At 36.0% G+C, this 25,701-nt stretch overlaps 1 protein-coding gene across 1 annotated transcript in view; it reads left to right on the top strand.

Moving 5' to 3' along the window:
• The window catches only part of KNTC1 (kinetochore associated 1), a 39,239-nt gene that overhangs the window by 11,141 nt on the left and 2,397 nt on the right, over window positions 1-25,701 (top strand). The window contains exons 22-59 of the mRNA XM_009880354.1: window positions 72-128; window positions 211-312; window positions 1,390-1,506; window positions 1,972-2,115; window positions 2,415-2,513; window positions 2,955-3,058; window positions 3,212-3,317; window positions 4,248-4,382; window positions 5,494-5,613; window positions 6,387-6,456; window positions 6,532-6,599; window positions 7,149-7,441; window positions 8,125-8,297; window positions 8,492-8,589; window positions 9,450-9,591; window positions 10,534-10,590; window positions 11,122-11,285; window positions 11,834-11,938; window positions 12,799-12,927; window positions 13,673-13,789; window positions 14,191-14,300; window positions 14,535-14,745; window positions 15,475-15,564; window positions 15,925-16,096; window positions 16,519-16,577; window positions 16,728-16,944; window positions 17,474-17,547; window positions 18,469-18,679; window positions 18,787-18,896; window positions 19,555-19,604; window positions 19,967-20,045; window positions 20,733-20,851; window positions 21,579-21,714; window positions 22,107-22,202; window positions 23,090-23,146; window positions 23,617-23,671; window positions 23,751-23,814; window positions 24,874-25,003. Coding sequence (XP_009878656.1) covers window positions 72-128; window positions 211-312; window positions 1,390-1,506; window positions 1,972-2,115; window positions 2,415-2,513; window positions 2,955-3,058; window positions 3,212-3,317; window positions 4,248-4,382; window positions 5,494-5,613; window positions 6,387-6,456; window positions 6,532-6,599; window positions 7,149-7,441; window positions 8,125-8,297; window positions 8,492-8,589; window positions 9,450-9,591; window positions 10,534-10,590; window positions 11,122-11,285; window positions 11,834-11,938; window positions 12,799-12,927; window positions 13,673-13,789; window positions 14,191-14,300; window positions 14,535-14,745; window positions 15,475-15,564; window positions 15,925-16,096; window positions 16,519-16,577; window positions 16,728-16,944; window positions 17,474-17,547; window positions 18,469-18,679; window positions 18,787-18,896; window positions 19,555-19,604; window positions 19,967-20,045; window positions 20,733-20,851; window positions 21,579-21,714; window positions 22,107-22,202; window positions 23,090-23,146; window positions 23,617-23,671; window positions 23,751-23,814; window positions 24,874-25,003 — 4,440 coding nt within the window. The remainder of the gene's footprint in view (window positions 1-71; window positions 129-210; window positions 313-1,389; window positions 1,507-1,971; window positions 2,116-2,414; window positions 2,514-2,954; window positions 3,059-3,211; window positions 3,318-4,247; window positions 4,383-5,493; window positions 5,614-6,386; window positions 6,457-6,531; window positions 6,600-7,148; window positions 7,442-8,124; window positions 8,298-8,491; window positions 8,590-9,449; window positions 9,592-10,533; window positions 10,591-11,121; window positions 11,286-11,833; window positions 11,939-12,798; window positions 12,928-13,672; window positions 13,790-14,190; window positions 14,301-14,534; window positions 14,746-15,474; window positions 15,565-15,924; window positions 16,097-16,518; window positions 16,578-16,727; window positions 16,945-17,473; window positions 17,548-18,468; window positions 18,680-18,786; window positions 18,897-19,554; window positions 19,605-19,966; window positions 20,046-20,732; window positions 20,852-21,578; window positions 21,715-22,106; window positions 22,203-23,089; window positions 23,147-23,616; window positions 23,672-23,750; window positions 23,815-24,873; window positions 25,004-25,701) is intronic.

Raw genomic sequence — 25,701 nt, forward strand, 5'->3', positions numbered from 1 at the left:
AAACAAATTTCTAATGGCATATTTTGCTTTAATAGATAACATTACTCTACTTACAACTGTATTTTTTCCAGAAAATATTAGCAAAATGGCTGGAACAACGTGCTCGAAACCTTGAGTTAACTGATAAGGTAAGTCAGACTGCAGAAACTTTGTATGTCTTGTATTCCAATTTGTGTAATATAGTTTGCTAATATCAATTATTTTGGACAGGCAAATTGGCCAGAAAATGGACTCCAAATGGCAGAGGTTTTTTTTACAAGTAAAAATCAAGGTGAAATGGGGCTGACAACTTTTGGCCAGTGGACTCCTTTGGTAAGAAATGTAGCAAATATAAGGACTTGCTGCTAAAAGACTTCAGAACATATGCTCTGTGCTAGAGTTGGAATGGCTGATGATTATGTCATTATTGTTTTTGTTGAAGATTGCCTTAATTCTATGAAAGGAAGGAACTGAGTTTCAATCTCCTTGGGTTTAAAGATTTAAAACAAAGTCAGTGTAACATTAATACCTTTAACAGATGTATTAATAGTCTAAATAAGAATAATGTTCTCAACTACTTTGTTGTACACAAATAAGGCTGAGTACCACAAAACACTCAAATTTCAGTAAAGATACTCCTTATGAACTTAAATAAAAAATTTTCATCTCTGTCAAAATTTTGCAATTAAGCATGTGCTATGTCCTGGAGAAAACAGGTATTAAAAATCATCTAGCTGTAAGGTTATGAATACAGAATTTGGGCAAACCAATAAATTATGTATGTTATGTATCCTAGGTATACTAGCATCCATAAAAGTGGTAGTATGAAAGTGGAGAAAGATAAAGCTTAAAGCTAACCAGCTGTGCATTTTAAAAATTGGAAATATTGACATTCTACATTAGTTAGATCAGTGGTCTTAAACTTCCCATGTTCGAAGTGCGTAATGGAAAAAAGAAAAATTTGCTCTTAGTCCCACTTTGAACATATACTTGATTTTCTTTGTTGTATGCCATATAAAGGTAACAGTTCAGTGTGTATATTCGTAAAATCTTCAAGATTGCAAGACATCAAAAATTGTTTGTGAGGTGTCTTGGAAAATCACATTAAAAATAGGGTTCTGAATCCAAAGAAAATGTCAGCTGTAGGTACGTTGTACCGAGCTGTTTGTCTTACCTGTCCTTAAGACTTTCAGTGAATGAAATGCTCATCCCTCTTCCCTCTGCAGGCTCTCCTAGTGCATCACTGTCTTTATATTTAAAAAGAATCTTTAGCTGCATTGTAAGTCAGCTCCCTTGTCTTATACCAGGGATGTGGAGAATAATTTGTTTTCTTCCTGTTTATAACAGCACTTGATGGTCTTGAAGACTGTAGCAAGTCTTCTAATGTTGCACTTCTAAACACTGTTTCAGAGATGTGTTGACTGTGAAGAAATACATAGGTTAAAGAAGCTGGTAAATGATTTACAAGAATTGATAAATCTGTACAGAAAATACAACTGCAGGCTGGCGCTCTGTGATTTTGAAAAGGTAATTCTGCAGACACTTCAAAAAGTGCTTGTGCATACATTGAGTGGATTGTTCTGGGAAGGAGAAGTCTTGTGGCACGTGATTTAAAGTCAAACAAAAGAAGAAGCTTAGCTGCTAAGGCTAGTTGGTATGTTGTGTTTGTTATAAATTTTGCTTTAACCATGGATATAAATATATAATGTGACAAGATACTATGAGCAGGTATGGCTTAAACTCCAGGATTTGCAGTTCATTACAGATCATCTATTGTGGAGCAAGCACTAGCAACAGAGAAATTAGAAGTACAACTGAACAATAAGGGACTTTGTAAAAGAAAGCTTTTATTTGAGCTAAAGAGGGGTGCTAGTTCTTGAAATCACTCGATTTTAGTGGACACTGGATGTTGAATTATTTATTAGAGTTGTAAAGGATCGTGTACTAACATGTGTGATGTTCTGACATGGCATTGTTCTGCTTGCTGCACAGGAAAACGCAACTACTATTGTGTTTCGCATGTTTGATAAAATTCTGGCACCAGAGCTTGTCCCATCCATTTTGGAGAGGTTTATAAAACCCTACCTATGTAAACATAATCTACAAAAGGATGAACTACTTCTACAGTACATAAAGGTATCCATAATTTCTTCCTTTTGAAGAAAGCTATTTAAACATGGATAAACAGAGAACAAATCTGAGGCCCATTTTTATTTAGACTTGAATTTTAGGACCAGCTGTCAGATTAGTTTACTTCTGTCAATGAACTTATTGATAGTTACTATTTCAGTAATAATGCATGAGCAGATACAAGGGAAGATGACCAGATCTGTCCCTTAATGTCAAAAAAACTTTTGATTCTTTTTTTTGTATTATAAGATATTCCTACCTTTTCTGAATCCAAATATCCTAATAATCTTTACCATAATATACAGGATTTGCTAGAACGTTGTCGTACGCGGTCTGCTTCAGTATTTGAAACTGCATGGGAGGCAAAGGCAATAGCTGTGATTGGCTGTATCTCTGATATAGATGTAAGTATAAAGTGGCTCTAACACATCAGTTCAGAATGAAACACATAATTTTTACATAAGCGTACGAGTACATTTTTACGTGAGCGGTATGAGGAGGAACAAATAGTATGCTGTCTTTCTATTCTGTTGTAGTAATCTTCTCCCATGTGATGTTCTTTGCTTTAGAATATTATTGTAGTTTTGATGCCATCACGTGGAAAACTCACCAACTTTAATATGTATGAAACTCAAGCTCTACAGTGTCGTAAATTACTATAAGCATTTTCTAATCTAACTTGGCACATCATATTATGATAATGAATGCCTTTTATGCAAGTGGAGGTTGGGCAGGGAAATAAAATGCTTGCCTAAATGAATCAATCGCATATGAACAATACTTCGAGAGATTACCTTGTAAGTAAGCTTTTTTGGTAAAGTAAGCTCTTTATGTTCCTTTTATAGCTGAAATTTGATGCAGTTCTACAGATAATGCATGGTGCTATGGTACCATGGAGTGCAGCAGTGGAGCAGCTGGTAAAACAGCATTTGGAAATGAATCATGTCAAGTAAGGCAACGTCCACAGTCTACACCTCGGTTTTGTGTGTGCTTTCAATTAGAATTCTCTTGGGGGAGGGGGGCGGGATTTGATGTAGCATGAGGATTAAGTCACCTAGCTGGAGGTAGCAAATAACTTGATAATAGTCTAATTTGTCCACAGAGTAAAGTTACTGCAGGAAAGTTACCGACTGATGGAGATGAAGAAGCTTTTGCGAGCCTATGGGATAAGAGATACTAATCTTTTAAAGGACAAGCAGATGATAATGGTAAGTGATCAGCATTACTCTTAATTCTATTAAACAAAAATCCTTTTGCTTACCTGCCTGTATTTTCATGGGGTATTAGAAGCCAGATTTAAAAAAAAATGTTAGGAACTGGTATTGTTACCAATACCTGTTTTTCTTGTCCCATTGGGATGCGTTTTTTCCTGAAAGACCGCTTTTTTTAAGAGTTAGCGGATTAGCTTAGCCCAACCTGATCAGCACATCATTGATAATACAGTAGTTTTTGTAGGGGGGGCAGGAAAGAAAAGAGGAAATTAGCAAAATCATCGAATGGTTTAGGTTGGAAGGGACATTAAAGATCATCTAGTTCCAACCCCCCTGCCATGAGCAGGGACACCTCCCACCAGCCCAGGTTGCTCACAGCCCCGTCCAACCTGGCCTTGAACACCTCGAGGGATGGGGCAGCCACAGCTTCTCAGGGCAGTTTGTTCCAGCGCCTCACCACCCTCAGAGTGATTTTTTTTTTTTTACTAATATCTATTCTAAATCTCCCCTCTTCCAGTTTGAAGTCATTACCCCTGAGGCTAAGTCCTTTCAAGACTTCAGATCCAATTTCTCCTAAGGTCACAGTGAAGGGTACTTGGCAATTTCTAAAAAATATTTTCTTTTTTTTAGCATCTCCCCTTTATTAGGCAGAAAACATGAGTATTTCTGGAAAAGTTCCTTGCCATCCTGTGGAGCCAGATGAGTCCCCTGAATTTTGAGAGTTCCCGGGATAATTCTCTCCCTCAAGTCCAATCTTCTGCTGGTTATGCTCTAGTCAAGTTTTCTCTAGACAAAAGTTTTAATCTTCTAGGTAACTTGCTTATTACGAGCTGTAAAATTACAACACAGAAATAGAGTGCATAAATTGCTTCTTTTGTTGTCCTATACATCAATAAACTAAAGTTCATATCTGTTTTCTTCTTACAGAGGCTAGTGAAATACATTCTTAAACAGGATACCCCTACTTCTTTGGAGGATGCTTTGAAAATTGTAGCAACATATATGTTGCCCACTGTGGAAGTCTACATTCTGAGGATGATAGACCTGATTGACAAAGAAAGGGTACTAACATACTTCATGTCAGTTGATCTCAGAATTTAAAGACACTGGGGCCTATTTTCAAAACAGGGGCAACTTGTACTACTTGCTGAAATCCTATGCATGGTTTACATATAATTTTTATTCATTACAGTTCTATTAATTGTATATATAGCTGCCTATAGTTAACACTGAAAATAAGACTCTTTGTCAGGGTTTTAAACATCTAAAGCCATCCTTCGTTTGTGGCAAAACCAGGATGAAAATTATGACCCACAACATATAAAACAAGTTTGGCATTGAAGTCTTTACATATTTTCACATACTGTTTTTGCTAGAGTTGCTTTGGGGCAAGTTGCTTTCTTGCCAACAATAAGAAAAGATTCTTTCTTCTGAAAAATGCTTCCTTCTAATGCAACAATACCCCACATGAGTACAGACTTGCCCCTTTGGTATTGAGAGCACCTGAATGTTTGTCTGTTGATACAGGGTATTGAATATTTATCTATTAGTACAAAGTTTTCTTCCAAGTTAATTTCAAGTCCCAGTTTAGCAAAAAACCATGAAGTTATCTTTAAATTACTTTGATGTTGTAATTAGAAACATTTAACTTTGCTTGCTACATTACAGTAGGTGTGATTACCTTTATACCCTGTGGTTGTCCCTGGTTAAGTCATTAGGATCTCTTTGACCTGAAGAAAAGGAGGCTTGATTAAAGGAATCAAATTAACTCCCCTCCAAAATAGTGTTTCTGATGCTAACATTTGTTCTGCCTTATTAGCACATGATCTGATAATCGTACTGTTTTAAAAACGTTGCGTAATTGCCAGTGAACAAAACTGCATTTTAATTTGCCTATTATAACCTCTAGTGACTAAGCACAGAGATTTCACTGAAAGCCTCATAGATTTAGTAAAAACTGTTCACGGAGTTTAAGAAAGTCATGTCATAATAAATGTATTTTCTCAAAGAAATTTGAAGTTCATCAGCAGAAGATTAATCTTACCCAATTGGCCATCATGCAACCATTGTAGTAAAGCAAGGGATTACACTTAATTTAGTTTTTCCAAAACCAAATGCCCTTTTTTAAAATTTTTTCTGCTTGTTGTGTTGCTTTGTTCTTTTTCACATTCAGGGAGAGGAATCTCTGACTTTGTTAAAATCTCTGACTCTTGCTGAAGCTGAGAAAGTTGCAGAGAGGTTGACTATATGGGGAACACTGGTATTACAGAATAAAGCAGATAATTCTGAAGAGGTACCAAGTCCTTTTATGTTATAAAGCGTGCACAAATTATTCTAGATACTGTTCTTACCCAGATGCTTAACAAAAGGTAGGGAATGCAAATGTAAAAACTGTCTTCCATCAGAAGGAGATGATGAACTGGTCCCACTTTGAGCAAGAGGTTGGACTAGGTAACCTCTTGAATCCTTTTCCGACTTGAGTTTATTCTGATTCTGTATACTATACAACTATTTTGTGTAATTTTAAAGGCATCTCCACACATTGGCATAGCTATCTGATTTCACTTAATAATTTATAAGTCCTCCTGCATTGTTATATCTCTAGTCCTATGTATTTTCCAGTTCTTCTTGGAAAACATCTATTTAAAACATGTAGGTGTGGCTTTGCCACACACCAAAGTGGGTTGAAGCTTCACAGTTGACAACAGACATTACTGTTGTGCAACCACAGAAGAGAATTTTTGTTAACAGTTTTTTTAGGGAGTTATTCTGGGCAAGAGAAGGAAGAACAAAGGGAAAAGGGTGTATATTTTCAAAACTTCTGTGAGAGCTAATACACTGTGTGGAAAACATATATATTACAGCTATTTCTATAAAGGATGACTATTTGCAATAACTTTTTGTTCTTTTGCTTTTCAACTGGTTGTGTCTTAGACTTGAGAATTGTTGCTTAAGAGGTTTGTAGAGCATTGCATAGTATTTTAATAGAGTGGAAGCCTGAGGGTCACTGTCTGTTACTGGCAACATTTTGCTCAAGCAAAACATTAATCTCTTCCTTTCCTGCAGCACAAAACACAAATGTTTATGACTAAGACACTCGTGGAAATCCTTAAATTCCTGTTCAGCATTCAAAAAGGTAAGCTACAACTTTAAAATCTCACCTTTTGTCTGTAAATGGAGTCAGGAAGTAATTGTTTTTCTCCTCCAACAGACAATCCTCTGAAGAAAGATGAATGTGAGGCAAACCTAAAAATGTTTGAAACACTTGCTGCCCTGCAGGTGGGTGTCTTTATACTTTCAAACTGCTTTTGATTTACTGTAGTTATTCCAATTTTTTTATAACACAGATGACATTAAAAATTAATTCTATTTGCAACTTATCTGCAAAGGTTGTTTTTAATATTGACTTCAAAGAGATTCTAAGGCTAATCTAGCAATTTAAATAATGCTTGGGAAAGTTCCCAATTACTAGAACTCAGTTGCCCATTTAAACCAAAAAGTGAGATACTGTCCTAAAAGTCTTAATTGCTAACACTTCAAAGATTTCATGATAGCATACTGTAATATTTTATTAAGGTCTTCTTATAGTTTGTAAACTTAAATTATTTAATACAGCATGTGAGCATGCATTATCCTTCAGGATTTTTTATTTTGCTTACCTACTGCCTAGCAAAATTCTCTGATTTATTACATAAATTGGTAATTGGTAGAAACTAGTAAAGTCAACTTTGTAGTGAAAGTATTTCTCGGAATGAAACAAGAAATGAAAACATTTTTAAAGGAAGTTACATGAATACAAATTTATAATTGTTTGGGGTTTTTTTTCAGGAGGATTTTGATATCTTTCTTTCAGTTGAAGAATTTAGGAATCCTTCACTGATGTCTAGGCTTCTTGAGGAGCATATAAAAGCTTATGAAACTGTCAGATGTCTGTCAAAGTCTAGAAAAGTGCAAACAATGAATTGTAATTCAGAAGATGGTAAAACCAAGAACCGTTCTACTGAATCAAGGTTGTATAGACTGGCTTTGCTCCTGCAACAGTCAGAGCAAGAGCTGGGAGAAAAATTGGCCTTGAGAGCACTAGATGCTGGAAAAGTTGAAGACACGGTAAAAATATGCAGGTAAAACTGCAGAGGTTTTCAAGATTATAACTTTTAGTGGGCTTTTTTGTACTATTTCTGATACTTTGCAGAAGTAAGTAGATGTAGAGCAAAGGAAAGGAGTTTTCTTTGTTTCTCTAGGTTATTTTCTAAAAATGAGTGCTTAAGCAATATATTTATATTGCTTGTATATAATATTGCGTGTAGAGTTAAGTGTAGTCTCTGAAAATTGCCATTGGTTTTTGCCATAACATGATTGTTAAGTAAAAAGATTCCCTATGGTTTTGTAGTGAGAGATAAGTAAGGCACAATATTGAATAACTATTATAGGAGCTTCTCAGCTTACACAGATAGAACAAAACTATTGTACCGACTATACATACCATGTCATAGTTTCTGTCTGGTCTCTGCCTCATGTTTCAGTTGTCAGATTATTTAAACTTACTACCACCTCCTCCCAAAAGAGATGAGATGAAAATGTTAAATATATTTATTATTATTAACGTGTTCTATGTGGTTCAGTATATATCTCTAAGGTAAGCTCCATTGTGCTTTTTCACTTCCGTCACAGAAGTTTTGGTTGCAGTGAGTCATATAGGTGAAATAAGTAAAAAAGAATTAAATAATTAGAACAGAATGTGGCCTTAAGTAAAAGCACTCAGGACTATTTTTTTTTAATTTTTAACATCCATTTTTTTTAATAGGGAGTTCTATGAAAATCACTGTAATGAAGGAACAGGGAAGCTGCTGTTTTCAGTATGTCAGAGGCTTTGTCATATGTTGGGAGGTGATGTTCCAATGATCACTCCTAAAGATATGAATCTTCCATCAGTGATCTATGAAATGGCTTGCCAAGCAGCTACAGCATGTAGTCCAGGTAATTACAATTATAATTTATTTATTTGCAATGTTGGGAATCCAACTTTGCAAATAATATTTAATAAACATGAAAATAAAGGTAATTTCTATGTATGCCTTTGTAAAAATAGATGCTGCATAAAATTGTTTCCTTTTAATAGGACATATCAACCTTCCATTCATAGTATGATAATGATCTTAATATTTCTGCAGATTTGCTATTAGATTGTCTGGAACTATGTAAATATACGTTGGCTGCCAAGGAAATTTACAGACAGTGCCAAATAGAAAATTATGGATTTACAGCAAAGGTATTTTCTGCTAACTTAAATCTATTTTTTTTTTTAGTATCTGTAATGTCTTGATTGACTGAATAGCGTTCACTGTGCATACTTTTTTCCCTCCCATTTCTCCAGTCGTATTTAATCAGTTTGTTTAAAAAGCAAACAACAAAAAAACCGCACACAACTCTACAAATAAAAAATTTCCCTGAATATGTGTGTACTTCAGCATAAAGAGTAAACTGATTTGAGTACTAAAAACAGTGCAGCTATGGCACAAGCACAAGTAGCATACTCCACTTACGTTTCAGTGTAATTAATCCCTCAAATGTGACTGAAAATATTAGCGATTTTATTGAATAGCTGCTGCTAGTACTGCTAGAGAGCGTAGAGAGCTGACTTTAAAACTTTAAGATGGATCAAGTTCTAGAATAGCATCTTTGTTTTTTGTTCAGGTCAAGCAGTGCTTTAGGCTACTTGAAATGAATGGGCTCTTACAGTTTGAGTGGAATAGATCAAAGTGGCTGGGCAAGCATATTTATGCACTGAATGTTATTTTTCTAAGAAATGTTCCATTTGAAAAATATTTGCTTGTAATATTTTGCCAAGAATGTTTATGGAAGCCTCCATTAAATTAATTAAGAATGCATTTTGGCTGTACAACTAAATAACTGGGACATTAAAGAGAAATGTGGCCACTCTAAGTAGGAAATGTGTTTAATGCTATGGGCCATTTAACAAAAAGTAGCATAGTAGAATCCATTTTCAAATAGAAGATCATGTTCTAATCCCGTATTCAAAAACTGGAATCTCTTGCAACACTTAATTCATTAGTAAACTTATTAGCTGTTCTTTTTATTGTGTGTTCTTTTGACAATGTTCTTACTTAGACACCATCTTTTGGAGGAGATAGAGATCCTTATGAAGAGTGGACATATGATGACTTCTTTAATGAAGATGGGATAGTTCTTGATCCACAGATAGCTCTTCCAGTTGCATATGAAACTACTTCTTCTCTTCTGCCTGTTTGTGGTAAACTTGCTTTCCTGAACATTCAGTCAATACACAGTCTGTATTTCGTATTGATTTTTATCTAGGAATATAAATAATTCAGCATGTGTGTGGAAATTATTACCTCAGAAATCTCAATTAGACAAACTCGTGGAAGAAATATCTGTTGCAGGGGGAAGGGAGTCTAGAATGTAAAAATGACTTTGTGTTTTGTTGTGGTTCAGGAAGAATCTGAATGACAAATACCTGAAGATATGGAGAATGCTCTGGAGAAGTGTTACTATAAACTTGCCCTGTTCTTATGATCTTCTGTAGACATCTTCTGGTAGCCACTAATGGAGACAGGGTTTTACAAGATGAATTTCAGCTTATTCTAAAATGATTGTCCTTGTATTACATACCATTGTAGATACACACAACTTTTTGAAAGTTTCAAGTATTATAAACAGAACTCTACAACGTTGTAGATGCTGAAAAAAGACACTTTCAGCTCTATAAAAGCAGCGCTGAATATTTAAAAATTATTTATTCTTAATACTTCCTGATGTAAATGTTTTCCTTCCTAATGTTGTCATTGGCGTATTAAAAAGCATGTAATTGCAAATTCTGTTGCACAGTGCTAAATCTACCTATAAAGGATATGCTTATTTGATTCATTTAAATAGATTTATTACCTTCACGGATGAAGTGTTTATGTTGACTGTCTCATCAAGACAAAGGGATTTACACACAAAGTAGTTACTGAAAACTGTTTGTATTTCTTTGTGTGTTTGAAAAGATATGCCCTCCTATAAAATAACCTCTGATGAGGCACAGTAAAAATCAGCAGTCCTGGCTCTTAGAGTTCATGTGTCTTTATTTTATGTACTGTTCCTGAATTATAGCATTTTTAAGGTACTTCCAGGCTTCATAGTGTTGCTGAGTTCTTGGCACACTGCCGCTGTGTATTTGTCTGTCTTTCAGAGAACAAGCTGTATCCTCTGGACTCTACAAGCCTGGCAAACTGCGCATTTATTAAAGGTATCACGATGGCAGAGTCACCGCGCTAAAAGTATAAACCAGACCACTAGACAATGTGAGGTTTAAAATAAACCTACAGAAGCATGACTAACCCATAGTTTTTTAAATAGGTGCCTAGATGTCCCACTTAAAGCCATATTGTAGGAGGATAGCTTGGTTCAGCACAGAAGACACCAGTTTGGATGGTAATTGCTACCATTCAGTCATGTGACTTTGGCCATGTTGTCGGAACCTGTACTTCGGTACAGAAGTTCTAGCTCTGTGAGCTAGGATCCATTAGAGCCCTTCCAAGAAGACGACCAACTTCTGTTTCTTTAACTAAAATGGGAGTCCATATTAAATTAAAAGCCCTGAAAATTTAAGGTTTCAAAGGGACCTAAGGCTGATCTTGTGTCATACATTTAATGAAGAAAAAGAGAATTTAATGAAGAAAAAGAGAATATTTTAATGATATTAATTCCAAGAACAATATGCTTAATATAAATATACTAATTATTTTCTTGGGTGGATTGTTTTCAAAACATATGACAGGACAGAACCTTCTGCTGCCGGTTAGAACTCCCATCTGTGCAATGCTACAGAACCTCATGGAGTGCAGTCAGTGCGAATTAGCTTTGCGGCTAATAGTCAGTTCGTTTGGATCCTGTCTTCAACATGGTGTATCAAACAACATGGATTTCTCCCTGAGCGAAAAGGTATGGCAAGAGCAATGCTGAATTTTGTTGAGAGTAAATCTCAGAAGTATGCCAACTTTCAACAGCTTCAGAGTAGTTATGGAAGAATTTGATAGGTATGGGAGAGGCTATCGCCATGACCTTTTAAAAATTAGTACCGCTGATCAGATGTTGAGTCATTTTGTGAAAGGAGCTGGTAGTTTCTTCCCTGTCTTGCATGGTCCTCTGTTTCCGTTTGCAAAGTATGTTCAGAACTAAACTTACAGTCTCTGCAGGGATGCCAGGAATAAAATGAATGTTAATAGGAGTTTATTACGTTCTTTCACGTTGTTTTATCATTGGTTAGTATGGGAAAAGTTGCACGTAGAATATTCAAGAAACACTCCTCAATTCAAAAGCACTTGAAAACAGAAATCCTTTTTCTATCTAGAAGAGATCTTTATAAGACCTTATTTAAATCTGAAAATACAATTACTGTAGTACCTCCTATTATGCTATAAACGACAAGAGAAGTTGAAGGCTTAGAATTAATTTTTAACCATGTTTTGACTGTCTTTTTTTTATAATAGCTACACGATGGCCATATGCTAGCTGAAACCAAAAGCTTTCTCATTGCTCTGAAACAGAAGTATACTTCAGTAATTTTGACCGTTATCCTGACCTTGCTACACAAGGTAAGAGTGCTCTGAAAAGGGTAGGAGTGAGCCCCTTTCTTCTGCCCTATCAAGAAAGGGGCTACCCTTCCTATTACAAAAACCCATTCTGAAATTGTCCTGTGGCCAAACACCACGAACCCCACACCTTCTGGAAAAATCACACAGCTTGGAAAACCATCGAGAAGGTGAGGGGAAGTACTGGCCGTGTTGCAGTAGTGGGAAGGGATTGGGTTCCACAGCCTCCTGTCTCAGTATCAGAATGGGACAGGGGTGGGCTGGGTGGCCTGACAGCGTTGGGCTCTACAGAACCAGCTGCCTGGATTCCTGCCACAGCTGGAGCGTGTGTTTCTGAACAGCCTTGGCACTGACACCACCTTGCTGGCAGCCACATGTAGCCCTGGCGCATTTGAGCCTCTTACGGGCTATGGCTCTTTGATCGTACACTAGTCGATGGGCCTGAAAGGTTAGGTGCAGTGGGAGCTTCATCTTTGTGGGATCCTTTAAGGACTCCTATATTATAATAATGGCCTTTATGATCTGTAGCTATTTGCTGTCTCATTTTCAATCCTGGCTTCATTTTAGATTTGTAGACTTCTAGATGAGGGGAGTTGTTTAAAAAGCTGTCTGCAAAACCTGCAATATACCATCTTCTAAGACAGTTTAGACTTAGGGAAGTTACTTTTAGACTGGCTTCATTATATTTAGATTTTAAGTTCTAAAACCTGAAATCCATTTTTATTCTTTTTTTTTCTAACTTAAAGGCCCTTAACTTAACTTCTAAATTGTAGAGTACTTTTTATGTGTTATACTTTATACAAAGAGACCTATTAAAATAAATTCCTAAAGTTTATAATTTATTTTTTTTTCCTAAAACACAGGTGTTCAGCTGTCGTTTCATAGATCAGGACCTGGCATTGGGATATTGCACAATTTTGCCCAAGGAAGATATGTTCAATAAGCTGTGGGATGTCATAAACAATACATGGCAAAATTACAGAAAAGTTTTGGTAAGTTGACAAGGCAATGTATTTCTTCAGCAAATAGAGAATGTTAAAGAGTTTCTTTAAAGAAGACACCAGTAATATCATATAGAAGCGCAATATTTTGCCATTATTAAGGGTATAGCTGTTTCAACAAGTTCCTCATTTAGGGCACGACCGAGAGGGAAGCTGCCTCTCCTCACCACAGTGTAAGATTGTGCACAGGCAGTTGCTGTGAATAGTTAGCATGATGTAAGTCCAAGCATTAGGTTACCTCATTGTGACTTAATCAAAAGCTTGAAATTGTTTATTTCAGGTCCTGTCATAATTTATATCTACATTATATTTTGGAGAAATTGTTCTCTGGTAGTGGTTGTCAAGAATGGAATGAATGAATGAATGAATAAATAAATACATCTATAGAAATATAAAGGAAGATGGGAAATAAAGCATAACAAGGAAATGTGGAGGGAGAGGGACATAAATTTGGAGAAAAGATGATGTCTAAAAATAAGTTTTTTATTAGTTTCACTAGTACAATACTAACAGAATATTTTTGAGAAAGAAACTCAGTTTTAAAGTTGCTTTGAACTGCCAACTCAGGAAGTGGGGTAATCCGGATACTACCCTCTGTGAGGTTTGTTTTCATTTTACATAGTTGTGTGATTATCTATTAATTGTTTTAAGTTACTCTGAGGATCCAGACTTTAGGATTCCCAGTTTTCAGATTAATTATTATACTTGTATTCCCTTCCTTTCTCGCTCCTTTTAGGCAGTAGCTCTGGTTGGAGCACAGCTTGCTAACCTGTGTGGTGAAGAAAAAGAAAAAAAAAGATTCCAAGAATTGGTTACTGATGCAGAATGGGGTATCCAACTTGGCAAATTTGGTGTAAGTTTGATTATTTTTTTTTAAATTTATTTTAGCATTTCATTAACTTGAGTAAATGTCAGTATCTTCTGAGTTTTATTGTGATTTTTAGACAGATTTCCCATTCAAATGTAAGGAAGGTTGGGGGTTTGTTTTGGTTTTAATTTTTCATTCTGCTTGTCTGCTTAAATAAACCTCAGAAACTGAGAAATGCAATAATTGAGGGTGCTTTAAAAGAACTTTTAAGGGCTTAAATATTATTTGGCACAGGGCATAGTAAATAAATGCACTGCTTTTTCCTGCTATGAAATCTCTGGATTAAAACTAAAGAAAATGTAAAAGGTTGACTATATAAGGAATTAGTCTTGATATTGTCTAAAAGACTTCGTTGGGAAGAAGATAAAATGTTTATTTATCTGTAGATTTCTTTCGAGGCTGTATTTAGACAACCACCAATAAGGAAGAAGGAACTCTTAAGAACGCTGGTACAGAATCCAAAAGTAGACACAGATCTTATATTGAATTACTGCAGGTAATAATTGAAGCAAATCAGTTGTGTTAATTGTTGCTGTAATAATAACCATGCCTACTGAAATCTATTTTACTTTAAATAGATCCTAATTAGTGTAATATGCAAATAGTTGTTTGGGGTTTTTTTTAAGAATTAGTCAGCATACGTACTGGTCTGGTGAATTTATTCATAATGAAATAAGCACCTTGATGACACCAAATGTCACAGACAAAATAATATTCTGTCTTCTTCTAGTACTTTCATGCTGGACAGCGATGACGCACTGCAGCTTTGCATTGAAACGCTCCTTCTCCAGAATGCTAATACAAATCACGTTGAAGATGACTCTGCAGAATACAGTGAGAAGCAACCTCATTCTGCATTACTATCTAAAGCACTCGAAATAATTCCGCTCCTGAAAAGCACGAAAGACCTGGTTGCTAGACTCAGTGGAATATTGTACAAGGTAAAAAAAAAAAAAAAAACAACAACAAAAAACCCCAAAAAACAAACAAAAAAACCCACCAAAACAAGCAAAAAGAATCCCTGTAGCATTCATCTGGTCTCAAATGCTGCGTGTCACTTGAATGGCAGATTAATAACACCACAGAAATTTGAAATGGTTCTTTTTTTCCAATTTTGCTAAAGAACGTAAACGTGAAGTTTCAGTTCTCTACTTCTCTAGATAAAAAACAATAGAACAACATATCTAATTATCTTTAAAGACAAGTATTTCTTCCCAACTTCCATTAAAAAACAACCAGAAAATAATCAAACAAAAAAAATCACTTCTAAAAATCATAGCACGCTGGAAGTATTTCAAAGCGCCACATTAGAAATAGATAGAGGCAAAAAAAAATTATATCTTTGGGGTTTTTGTTTGGTTGGGGTTTGGGTGGTTTGGTTTTTAGGGGGTTTTGGGGGCTTTGATTTTGTTGGGTTTTTTAGGTTTTTTTTTTTTTCTTTTCATCACTTCATGTTTGGTTTTTCTATGATATCCTGACATTTTTTTTAGGATTTATGACTATGAAGTGGAAGTCTTTTGTTTTAGGGGAAGTATGTCATGATGCTTATCTGTTTCTTCAGTGTTACGTCAATGTAGTTGGTATTAAAATTGGAAAAAGTTAACTCAGTTGTGTGTTTTTATAAGACAAATCATATAAGATCTTGTAAAATAGATTGTTGTTTTCAACAGCTTGATCCTTATGACTATGAAACTATTGAAATTGTCCTGAAAGTGATACAAAATGCTGGTGAAAAGAACAGCAGTATCCAGCTGAATCAGGTACATCCAAATCTGTTGCTGTTACCTTGCTAATGGCATCTGTATTGTTTTGTCTGTTTATGAGCATCGTTATTTAAGAGTCTGTTGAAATTAATTGAATTATTCTACCTACACAGCTCTCATTCAGAAGATAGCATTCAAGAAGTAGTGATCTCTAGCTGATTTTCAGCAATGGCTCATAGCAGGGATAAAAACTCTACAGATAGGTACTAACCCTGCCAAAAAAACATATGTCTCCAGCACTTAGGCGTGCTCACTGGGGGGGCAGGGAGAAATATAGTTGTCTTGTGGCTTTTTTTGCTTTTTCCTTGCCTCTCTTTTTAATTATTTTTTTTATTATTATTATTTCCACCCCCCTAGGCTTTGAGCCTCCTCAAACATCTGGAATCTTATAAAAGAATTTCTCCACCTGTGGACCTAGAACACCAATATGTTTTAGAGCACGTGATACCCTTATCTCCGGCTGCTCAAACCAGACTGCCCTTTCATCTGATATTCTTTAGAACTCCACGATGTTTCTGGAACATTATATGTACGTTCAGTGTTTTTTATGGCTAGACATATGTATGATTCCCTTTCTCTGCTATCTGTGAATTTCAACGTTCTACAGTATATATTTTATATTCATTGTATTTCTTTATTAATGCATTTTTCATCCCAAGTACTTCTGAAAGCACTTGTGCTCTCAAATTGCTACTGGTGAAGTCACTGGCTTTCAGTGGAGCTGAGACAATACATGCAATGCAGAATTCTGTCCTTAAATTCTTTTCTTCGGACCTCTCAAAGACCAATCCACATATCCCACTTCCCAGGCCAGTGTGAATAATTAAGATTATATTCTTTCTATCCCAATGGAGGTCTGCAGCTAATAATAAACTGAAAGTGCTTTATTTTATAGAGAAAGCCGCAAGTGGACTGTGATACTATCATAGACAGCTGTCTTTTTCCTTTCAGCTGCAGAGCTCAGTGAGGAAACCTTCCCAACGCTTCTGTTGATTTCCAAACTAATGAAGGTAAAGTAGCATCTTGAGAGGATCTATTTCAAAATTATTCTTTTTACCTGCCATAAAAAAGAGCTTTTGATTTGGGTTTTTTTTTTTGCATGATTTTGGCCTCACGATAGGACTTCTGACAACTCTTAATCTACTCCAATGTTTTTCTAGGTTTCACTGGATATCTTATACATGTCTGCAGCTCAGCACGTCTTTGAAAAAAAACTGAAACCAAAAATATTTGAAATGAGAAACACTGGATATACGTCAGTTGTTAACAAGGAAACAACTAAAACTGTGCAGACGATTCAGTCATATCTGCTGTCTATAATTAATCCAGAGTGGGCTGTAGCTACAGCTCACAAGATTGCACAAGAATTTCCCACAGGTAAGGTGCAAATGTGGTGACTTGAGGGGTGAAGTAATGGGAGGAGGAGAACAGGTTGGAACAAAGAAAAGCTAGCCTGTTACCAAACATTTGTTCAGTCTTCTTGGATAAAACTTGGGGAAGTTTGAGAATAAAAATGCGTTTGTCTCCTACATCCAATTTTGAACAGTAGACTAGAACAACAGCCATTTTATAACACAGCCTCACTCTTAAATTCTTTTTTCTCTGTTTTTGAGCCATGTTGTCTTGCTTAAAGTTTCTGCATGTTCACACCATCTTTAGACAAGTTTTCCAGGAAAAGCAAATATTTCAGCCAAATTTAAGCTAGCTTCTCTATTATCTGAATCCAAATAGATAATACTTTTTTGCTGTTCAGGTACGAGAGCTTTCCTAATATTTTAAATAGCTTCTGTTTTATTTTTTTTTTTTAAATTCTTTGAAATAAAATGGATATTCTGTATACTGTAGAAAGGATTCATTAAAACTTAGTTTATTTATTTCCTTCTCCCCCTTTTTTTCTTTAAAAAAGGTCCTGACCAGATTCAGGCATTTAAATTCTGTCTCTATCTAGCTGACAAATGGCTAAAGAATACTACAGCTAAGGTAATGGTAAACTGCTTGTAAGACTGTTGTTTCACAGTCGGGTACTTATGTTAGTGTTTTGTCTTTTGGTGTTTTGGTTAGTGATGTGTAAATTGTACCTTAACCAACCCTGTTATGGGAAGTGACCGTATCAGTGACCCCTCAGAAGAACCCTCTCTATCCAGTAACATTCTCCTGTTCACAACATAGCAAAAATTAAGCTTAAGTTCTTGGAGGCTGGACAAAAAATATACAGTTTTAAGGAAGAATAATTTATTCTTTCTTCTGTTGTATGCATTTTTCTTGCTGCAGGAGGATGAGTTGGAGTTTGTTCCAGCTGTTATATCATTAGCGTTACTAACTTTTGCTTTGAGTTCCAAGACCGTTCAGCTATTTGTAGTAGTATATATACAGAAAGTCTGCTTTGACTTGATTCTCAGGCTCATTTTTACGTGGTTGGTGTGGAAAAGTGAATAAGAATCTCACCCTTGCTTATAAATATCAGACTTGCTATGGATTTATTGAGTCACAATGAACAATAGTTCTCTGATATGTAGTCACATATTTGAATAGAATTGTGCCAAAATTAAACTGTAATTCTAGCAGCCAAGGTTTAATATTCAATCTTTTTTTCTGCTCCATTTTACCTCAGAATGTCTTAATTTTACATACTGGTGCATGTGGTACATATTTTATTTGGCTTTTTCACAACATACCGTTGTTTACAATTTTTTTCAAAATATGTTTTCTTGCTAGAGCAGCGTGGTTGATGCTGTCCGTTTATAGAAAAAGTACCTGTAGATACGTGTATGGGGACAGATCTGAAGAACAGGTCTTGCTACCCAGTTCACTGTTTTAGACTATAAAAAGTGAAGATAATTTTTCTAGTGTTTATGAGTAAAAGGAGGTTGTTTTATGTAAAACTGTGGTGTTTTGCTAAAGGATGATTCACATGAAAAAGCAGAAGTCCTACAGAAGAAATTATATATGCAGTATAAGCGATCAGCAACAGAAAATGTTCTAATAACACATAACTTGAACACTGGAGAGCATTTAAAGTATATCGGGAAACCAGCAAATCTGATCATTTTACTATACGAACACCACAGTATAGACCAAAGAATCCAGAATCCAACTGGCAGAGATTTTCCAGGTAGGTATCTATAATCTAGTTTCAAATGAGCAAAAAGACATTCTTTAAAAAATGCTAACTGAGATAATACTAGTTTGTAAATATATTGTCTCTACCTGTTTACGTAGATATCCATACGGCAGCTAAGGAGATAGCTGAAATTAACAGTTTGGATATGAACAAAATTTGGGATAAACTGCTGGAGAAATGGCTGTGTCCAAGTATACTGCCCTCAGAAGTAAGTCATCACTGGCGATCTGGTTTTGGAGAAAAATGGCCAATTATACATATTTTATATGACTTGTTCAAAAGGCTAAGATTATTTTGCACAATTTGCCTTTAGTACTCACAAATCGATTTAAGATTTACCTGAATTCAGACTACTACCCATTTCAATACCTTTCCAATATAGTTGCACACCACTGTCTCTAGTGAGAATGATTTGAAATGCTTTCCCTTCTCTCTGTAGAGAGATTAAAATCTTATCTTTGGTGCTACACTAAGGTTGTGTAGCCAGCCTAAAGGAGTAAAGGACTTGGAAATATATTAGCCTCATCAAACGCTGATTCTAGAATCAGGAAGAGAAAGAATCCTCTCCTATTGCAAATTAGCTAACAGAGTTAATTGCTGTCTGTGCAGCGTACAGCTGGGTGAGGAAGGGCAGGGAGCAGGCATTGCCTCTGCTTCAAAACACCAGTGCTCGGGCTGAGGAATGGTGTCGACTGCCAAGCATACAGTTAAATAAAGAAAGGACGGATAAAACCAGAATTCCTTTCCTTGGCTGCATTAGCAGGGGTGCCCAGCTTTCAGACAGGGTTTAAGCAAGGATACGACCCAGCTATTTAGCCAAACGATTTAGACAACTCTCCCAACTAGATTTTCATGTCTTTTTAAAGAAAACTCAGGAAATCTTTGGAGATGTACAGGAAGATGGAGAACTCCGAAGGTATGTGTGTTGTCTTACGTATAATACGGCAAATTATTGCTAACTTGCAAGTTTAACTATATCTGGCTTTTTCAAGAAACCTAACGGTGTGTGTCATTCAGAGCTCACTGTTGTGTTCATATTTTTACTTTCTGGTGACATCAGTTTTGAATCGTCAAATACTTATTTATGCAATGAAATGCCATAAGTGTGTGCTTAAGAGTAGCTATTTGGAGATTTCCCCCTCGTTTTCTATATCCTTGGAATCTCTTATCCTTAATCTCTTTTTGACACTGGAATATATTTACATTTCAATGACTATTGATACATTGCATTTCAGTAGCTATGCTGTGCTTCTATTCAAAACAAATGCATTTTTGCAGAGTTGTATATCTACTTCAGTCACACCCTGTGGATTATAGTTCAAGAATGCTTTTTGCAGTTACAACATCTGCCACGTCTGTAAGTTTCTAAATTCTTGTTTTAGCTTGCTATTTATGAAACTTTTACCTTGTAGTGAAATCAAGTGTTGTCTGCTTAACTGTATGAGTTTCAGCCTAAGGCCTTTGTATCTGGGTTTTGGATAGTTAATGTATCTGTATGAGCTTTATGTTTCTCCCCAGCACCGCCTTTGGGGTAAAACTCTGGTGTTTGTTGAATTTTTCTATTGACTGTCAAGAGCAGCCCTTGAACTCTGGGTTTTCTAAAATTATTCTTGATATTATCTGAAAATAACTTCATTAAACGTTTTCTAGAATGTGCTTTAAGCTGGTGTAATACATTGGCTCACTTTGGGTGGAATTAAAGCAGAGTGGTAAAAATATTTTACCAGAAGCTTAACCTTCAGTCTTTCATGCTTACTAAATGTATTTATTTGTAATACTATATATCACAGATATTTTTCTTACCTGCATTAAAAGTCCTAAATCTAGAAAACCACCTGGTTTAGCAGCGTTCCTTGAAGTTGACAAATATTTCAGCTGGTTAGTATAAAAGTTGAACACAAACCAGTCTGTTACTTAGCATATATTTCCACTAAATTAATCAAAAAAATCTTAGAAAGGATCATGCCAGGTATATTTAACCCTCTTGCTCGTTGTTCAGCCAATTGTTGTGACTTTTCACTGTGTTGTTTTTCTCCCCTCTCAGCCGATTGGTGTTACTCAGTTGACGTTTGTTCACAGGAGCAGAGCACTTAAGTGTCTGCTCTATTTGGCAGATACCAAGACTGTGGAATCACTCTTCAAGAAACCCATTGAGGAAGTAAAGTAAGATGAATTTTGCTTAAGGTGTTCCTTAATAATGATGTTTTCTTGGTCTTTAACAGCCATTGGAGAGAAATATATGATATTTGGAGAATTATTTTTGACTAATCTGTTTTTTGAACTTTAAAAATCTATTTCTGAAGAGCATAATTAGATCTTTTATCTGTAATGTAGTCTAGTACATCACACTCCTAATTTGTAAACCTGAAAGTAGTATGACATTATGTGGAAAATATTTTGTTCCTTTTTGCATAGATTGCAGTTACTTCTCTAGTACCGGAAATGTTTTCTCCTATGCAGGTACATATAGTATTCAGTTCATCAGAGTTCAGAACTGGTCATCTTACAAAGACACAGTCCTCTGCAAAAATAAGGAACCAAAAACGGGCAGAATAATGTTTCTCTGAAAATATCCATAGAACTAACTTCCTTAGAAAATATCCAGAATAGAATTTCTACGCTGGTAATCTGAAATTAGGGCCTTTTTAATGGAAAGTGGTGTTTTCAGAGTACATCGTGCCAATCACCTACATACCAGTTTCTGTAAATATGCAGTCTCTATGCATGAAGGAAATTTTAGTTGTAAGAGTTATAGTAACTGGTGGGGGTTTTTTTAAGCAACAGAAGAACACTTTTCCAATATTATCCTGGGCTTGATTATGTAAGTTATAATATAAGAAACACTGTAAATATCATTAATTCATGTTTTGGGGGGGACTTTTTTTTACAGGTATTTTCTAAAATGCTGCATTTATCTGGCAGAGTTTGAAATCTTAAATATTCCATATACTTACGAATCATTTCATAAGAGTCCTAAGGAAGGAATGATTAAGGGGCTATGGAAGAATCACAGCCATGAACCCACGGTATGATTTTAAATCCTTTGTAACTTTTTGTTTGTTTGTTATACTTTGTGTGAAATATACACCTTTCTACACAGCACATGCATTTCTAAATAGATGTTGGTCCGATGTACTCTGTCCTGTTCATACACTACTCATGATATGCTACTCATCATTATATTTTAAAATACCAGCGAATATGCAGTTACCCCAAAGAGTCTCCTCTTTCACAGTGACCAAAACAAACCCAAACCTATTGATGTGCGGACTACTGCCCATCACATAATTATTCCCTATTACTTGCCCACCTTTGTGTACCCATACCTTGTCTCTTGTCTGGGAAGCAAGATCTTTGGTGCAGACGCCTTTGTTTTGCAATGTGTATTAAAATACAGCGTGTCCTTGCTCTCCTTTAGGCTGTTAGACTGGTGACAGAACTTAGTCTAGAATACAAAGTATATGATTCCCAGCTGTGGAATGGCCTACTGCAGAAACTCGTTGGTTTCAACATGGTAAGGAATTTTTAAGCATGAAGTTCTGCAGCGAGGTGAGAAGGCGGCTTTTTTATCCACTGATTTCTAAAGAATGGGATAGATATATAAACTCACTGTGAACAATTATTGATAATTTACATGGTTACTTTGGGCTCTTAGATACTGAACTGATGAAACTTTGAGGAATTTGTGTTTTAGCTGTACTACTTGAGAATTGCGATCTTAAATTGTTCTAGTTTTATTTTATTTTAAAGGCACAAAGCCTCTCAGACGGCAAGAGTAAATCCTATGATAATAAATTAAAAAAATCTTCATATTATTATACTTCTACAACATAATATGCATATTTTTGTGTGTGACTATATATACATATATGCACAGTTTGTGCATATATGTATATATACATCTGTGTATATGTATACACACACACAAAAATATTACCCCTAAAATGTATTTATTATGATAGTAAACCTGATTTTTGTCATTCAGAATTGTAATTACCTCTGATTGTCAAACTTTACGTAATGTTGCTGCAGCCTAAGGAGGTAACAGATGTTCCTGGCAATGTGGTTGTATCAGGAGCAGGTATTGAAGCTAGTTTTCATCTAATGAGATTTAGGTACTAATAGCAAAGAAGGTGGGATCGTAAACTTTTCAGCACCAGTTTTATTAAGACTACCGGAAATCTCGGGTATTAGCTGTGACAACATATGCTGCTACTGCTTGCGATAATGTAATTTACTGAACTATAAATCATATTTCTATATGCGTCAGTTACTCCTCCCAGAAGAACAGAGGTAGCTTGAGGGTCTGCAGACAAGACAACAGGCGTAATGCAGTTCTGCAAATTATCACCAAATCTTCAAAAACACGGTAGCATTTTATAATTAAATATTTTTTTTCAGATTCAGTATCTGAGAAGAGTTTTGCTAGCAATTACTGGGATTCATTCATTATGGGAGGTAAGCAAATATTCTGTGACTCCTAATCTTTTTCTTCACTTAACAGGAGTTTAGCATCCTGTGTGTGTGTGTGTGTGAATGGCAGCCATCTATGCCACGAAGTGTTATGCCTGAAAAGATTCTTTTTGAATGGCTATTTTTATGACAACCACAGCATGGTCAGTGTTGGAAGGGACCTCTGGAGATCATCTAGTCCAACCCCCAATGCAATATGCAGATGAGTATCGTTATTAATCACATGGAGGGTTTCGTAAAGTTGGACAGAATAATTTTACCATCAGTCAAAATATGGCTAAATCTTAGACTAGGAGATGAGGAAAGCAATATTAGGGAATGATTCATCCAGGATAAAAAGAGAAGAAAATTGTCAGGCTTCTTCCACCTACAGTGTGGTTCAGGAGGTCTGTGTTTACCAGTACACTTATTTACAACTGTGTTTGGCTGTTACTTTAAAACTTTGTTATCAACAGATTCCCAACTTCAGTCGAGCTTGGCGAAGTGTAGTTCTGTCACCGTTTGTCACAGGTAGGGTTGTTATTAGCTGTCATGCTTGTATAATAACTTGGTTATATATTTACTTCATAATATTTTCTTTATTTTTTAGCTTCATGTCCACTGAGTCCTAAACAGTTAGAGGAATGTTGCGAGTGTTTTGTGATTCTGCTCAAGTAAGTAGATGGTACATCCCGCATTTGTATTATTTGAGTGGGAATGCCCATTTGTAATTTCTTGTCCAACAATCTGCCCTGGAACACACAAAGGGGCTCTGAGAACTGGGGTACCTGAGGCATGAGGAAGAACCTTTTGCCTCTTGTGGGAAGGACAGGATGAGGGCACATACCCAAACAGAAATTCTGTCCTTGCCCGCAGACTGTTGACAACTCAGTACCTTGGCGGCTTAAGCTGTCCTGGGAACTGCTCTCAGAATTGGGACTCAGAATCAGCAGCACAGACTGCTGAAAACCAATTTATCTGCCCAGTCACAGCCCCCACAAGAGATATCTGTTTCTGTCCTGACATTTTTAAAGGTCTCATGGTCAACCCTAAAAGTCTAATTAATATTTTTCTTAGCCCAAAATATAGCACATTTCCTAAAATATTCACATATAGTATAAGAGAAATAATTCATTTCCCTAAAAAGAATAAATCTGACATGACAAGAATGTAACAACTGCACATCTATAAACGTGGTTAATCTGTGGTATTAATGTTCCAAAACATTCTATACATAAACCAGTTTTGCATTGCCTTTACAATGTAAAAAAAAAAAAAAAGCATAATAAATCATTCTATTACTCACTGCAATGCTCTGACTTGCTCAAGAGAAGAACCAGAGCTCACAGATCTTGACTTGAACCAAAAGTTAGTTAGCAAATACTGGAAAGCGATCCAGCTGAAGAACACACCTACACTACTGTGCATATGTATATGTACCAAAGCATCACTCTGGGCAGTTGGCCAACACTTCCCCTCAAAATAGGGCCTTGGGTGTTTAGAAAGAGAAACTGGAGTTGGGTAGGGGTTTTTTTTCAAGCTAGAAAATCGTCGTGCGTTTGTATTCTGTGAAACTTCAACTCGCATAGCTTGGCCATTTCTGAAAATAAGGCAAGGTAAAAATGTATTGTTCTATCTGGCTTAAAAATCTCAATGCAGCTTTGTTGACAGTACTAAGCCGTCCAGTTACACATGCCATAGTTGAGAACTTCACTCCCAATCTTCTTCTGAAGGTGTCCTGTTCTGGCTGACTTGGATGTCATTGGAATAGCTAAACAATATGCACAGTTGGACCTTCCCGCTTTTGCTTTGGGATGCCTGCTGCTGATTCCTCAGTCTGAGAAGCGAGAGCAGCAAATTCAGGTGAATAATAAGTTTTCTGTTCTATCTGTGCAATGGAAGTGTCTTTAAGCATGTTATGCTCAACAGAGACTATGAAAGATGGTAACTTACAATCCCATCTTATTTAAATATGTCAGTGCTGACAGCTGCTTGGCATTTCCCACCCACAAAGGCTATTGCCCTGAGTTTGTCCTTCTGAAAGCGACCATGTGAACACTTCCTTTTTTTTTTTTTAAGCAACACCAGCTAGTTTCAAGTCATCCTCAGCAGATTTGTCATATGACTTTGCCTTTTGAGGCTTTGAGGATATTTTATAGGATCCCACCCATAAAACCCATGAAAAAAAGCCCAACAAAACCCAAGCTATAGCCATATACCTGCTAGAGCAGTGTGAAGTTATGATAACATATATAATTGCTGAGACGCTACCGATGGGCTCGTTTCACAGCAGGTTGTGAGAAAAGTACCAAATCCTACTTTGGAAAAGAGTTGAAAGTCTTGACGTCTTAGAAAGATGCTTGATATGCATCACAAGTTCTGATGTCAACCTTTTGCCCTAAAGCCATATCCTCACTAGTCATGTATCTTGACAGTTTCCATTCTTTTCTCATTTGTTTCCATTAATTTATGCTCTGCATTGTTCTCCCAGATGAAGCATTATAGGCTGTTCCCTTAATTGTCACGAGCAAACTGGCACAAATAAATGCATCTTAAATTCT

Source organism: Charadrius vociferus, unplaced genomic scaffold, assembly GCF_000708025.1.
Source record: "Charadrius vociferus isolate BGI_N301 unplaced genomic scaffold, ASM70802v2 scaffold332, whole genome shotgun sequence".
Classification (NCBI taxonomy): domain Eukaryota; kingdom Metazoa; phylum Chordata; class Aves; order Charadriiformes; family Charadriidae; genus Charadrius; species Charadrius vociferus.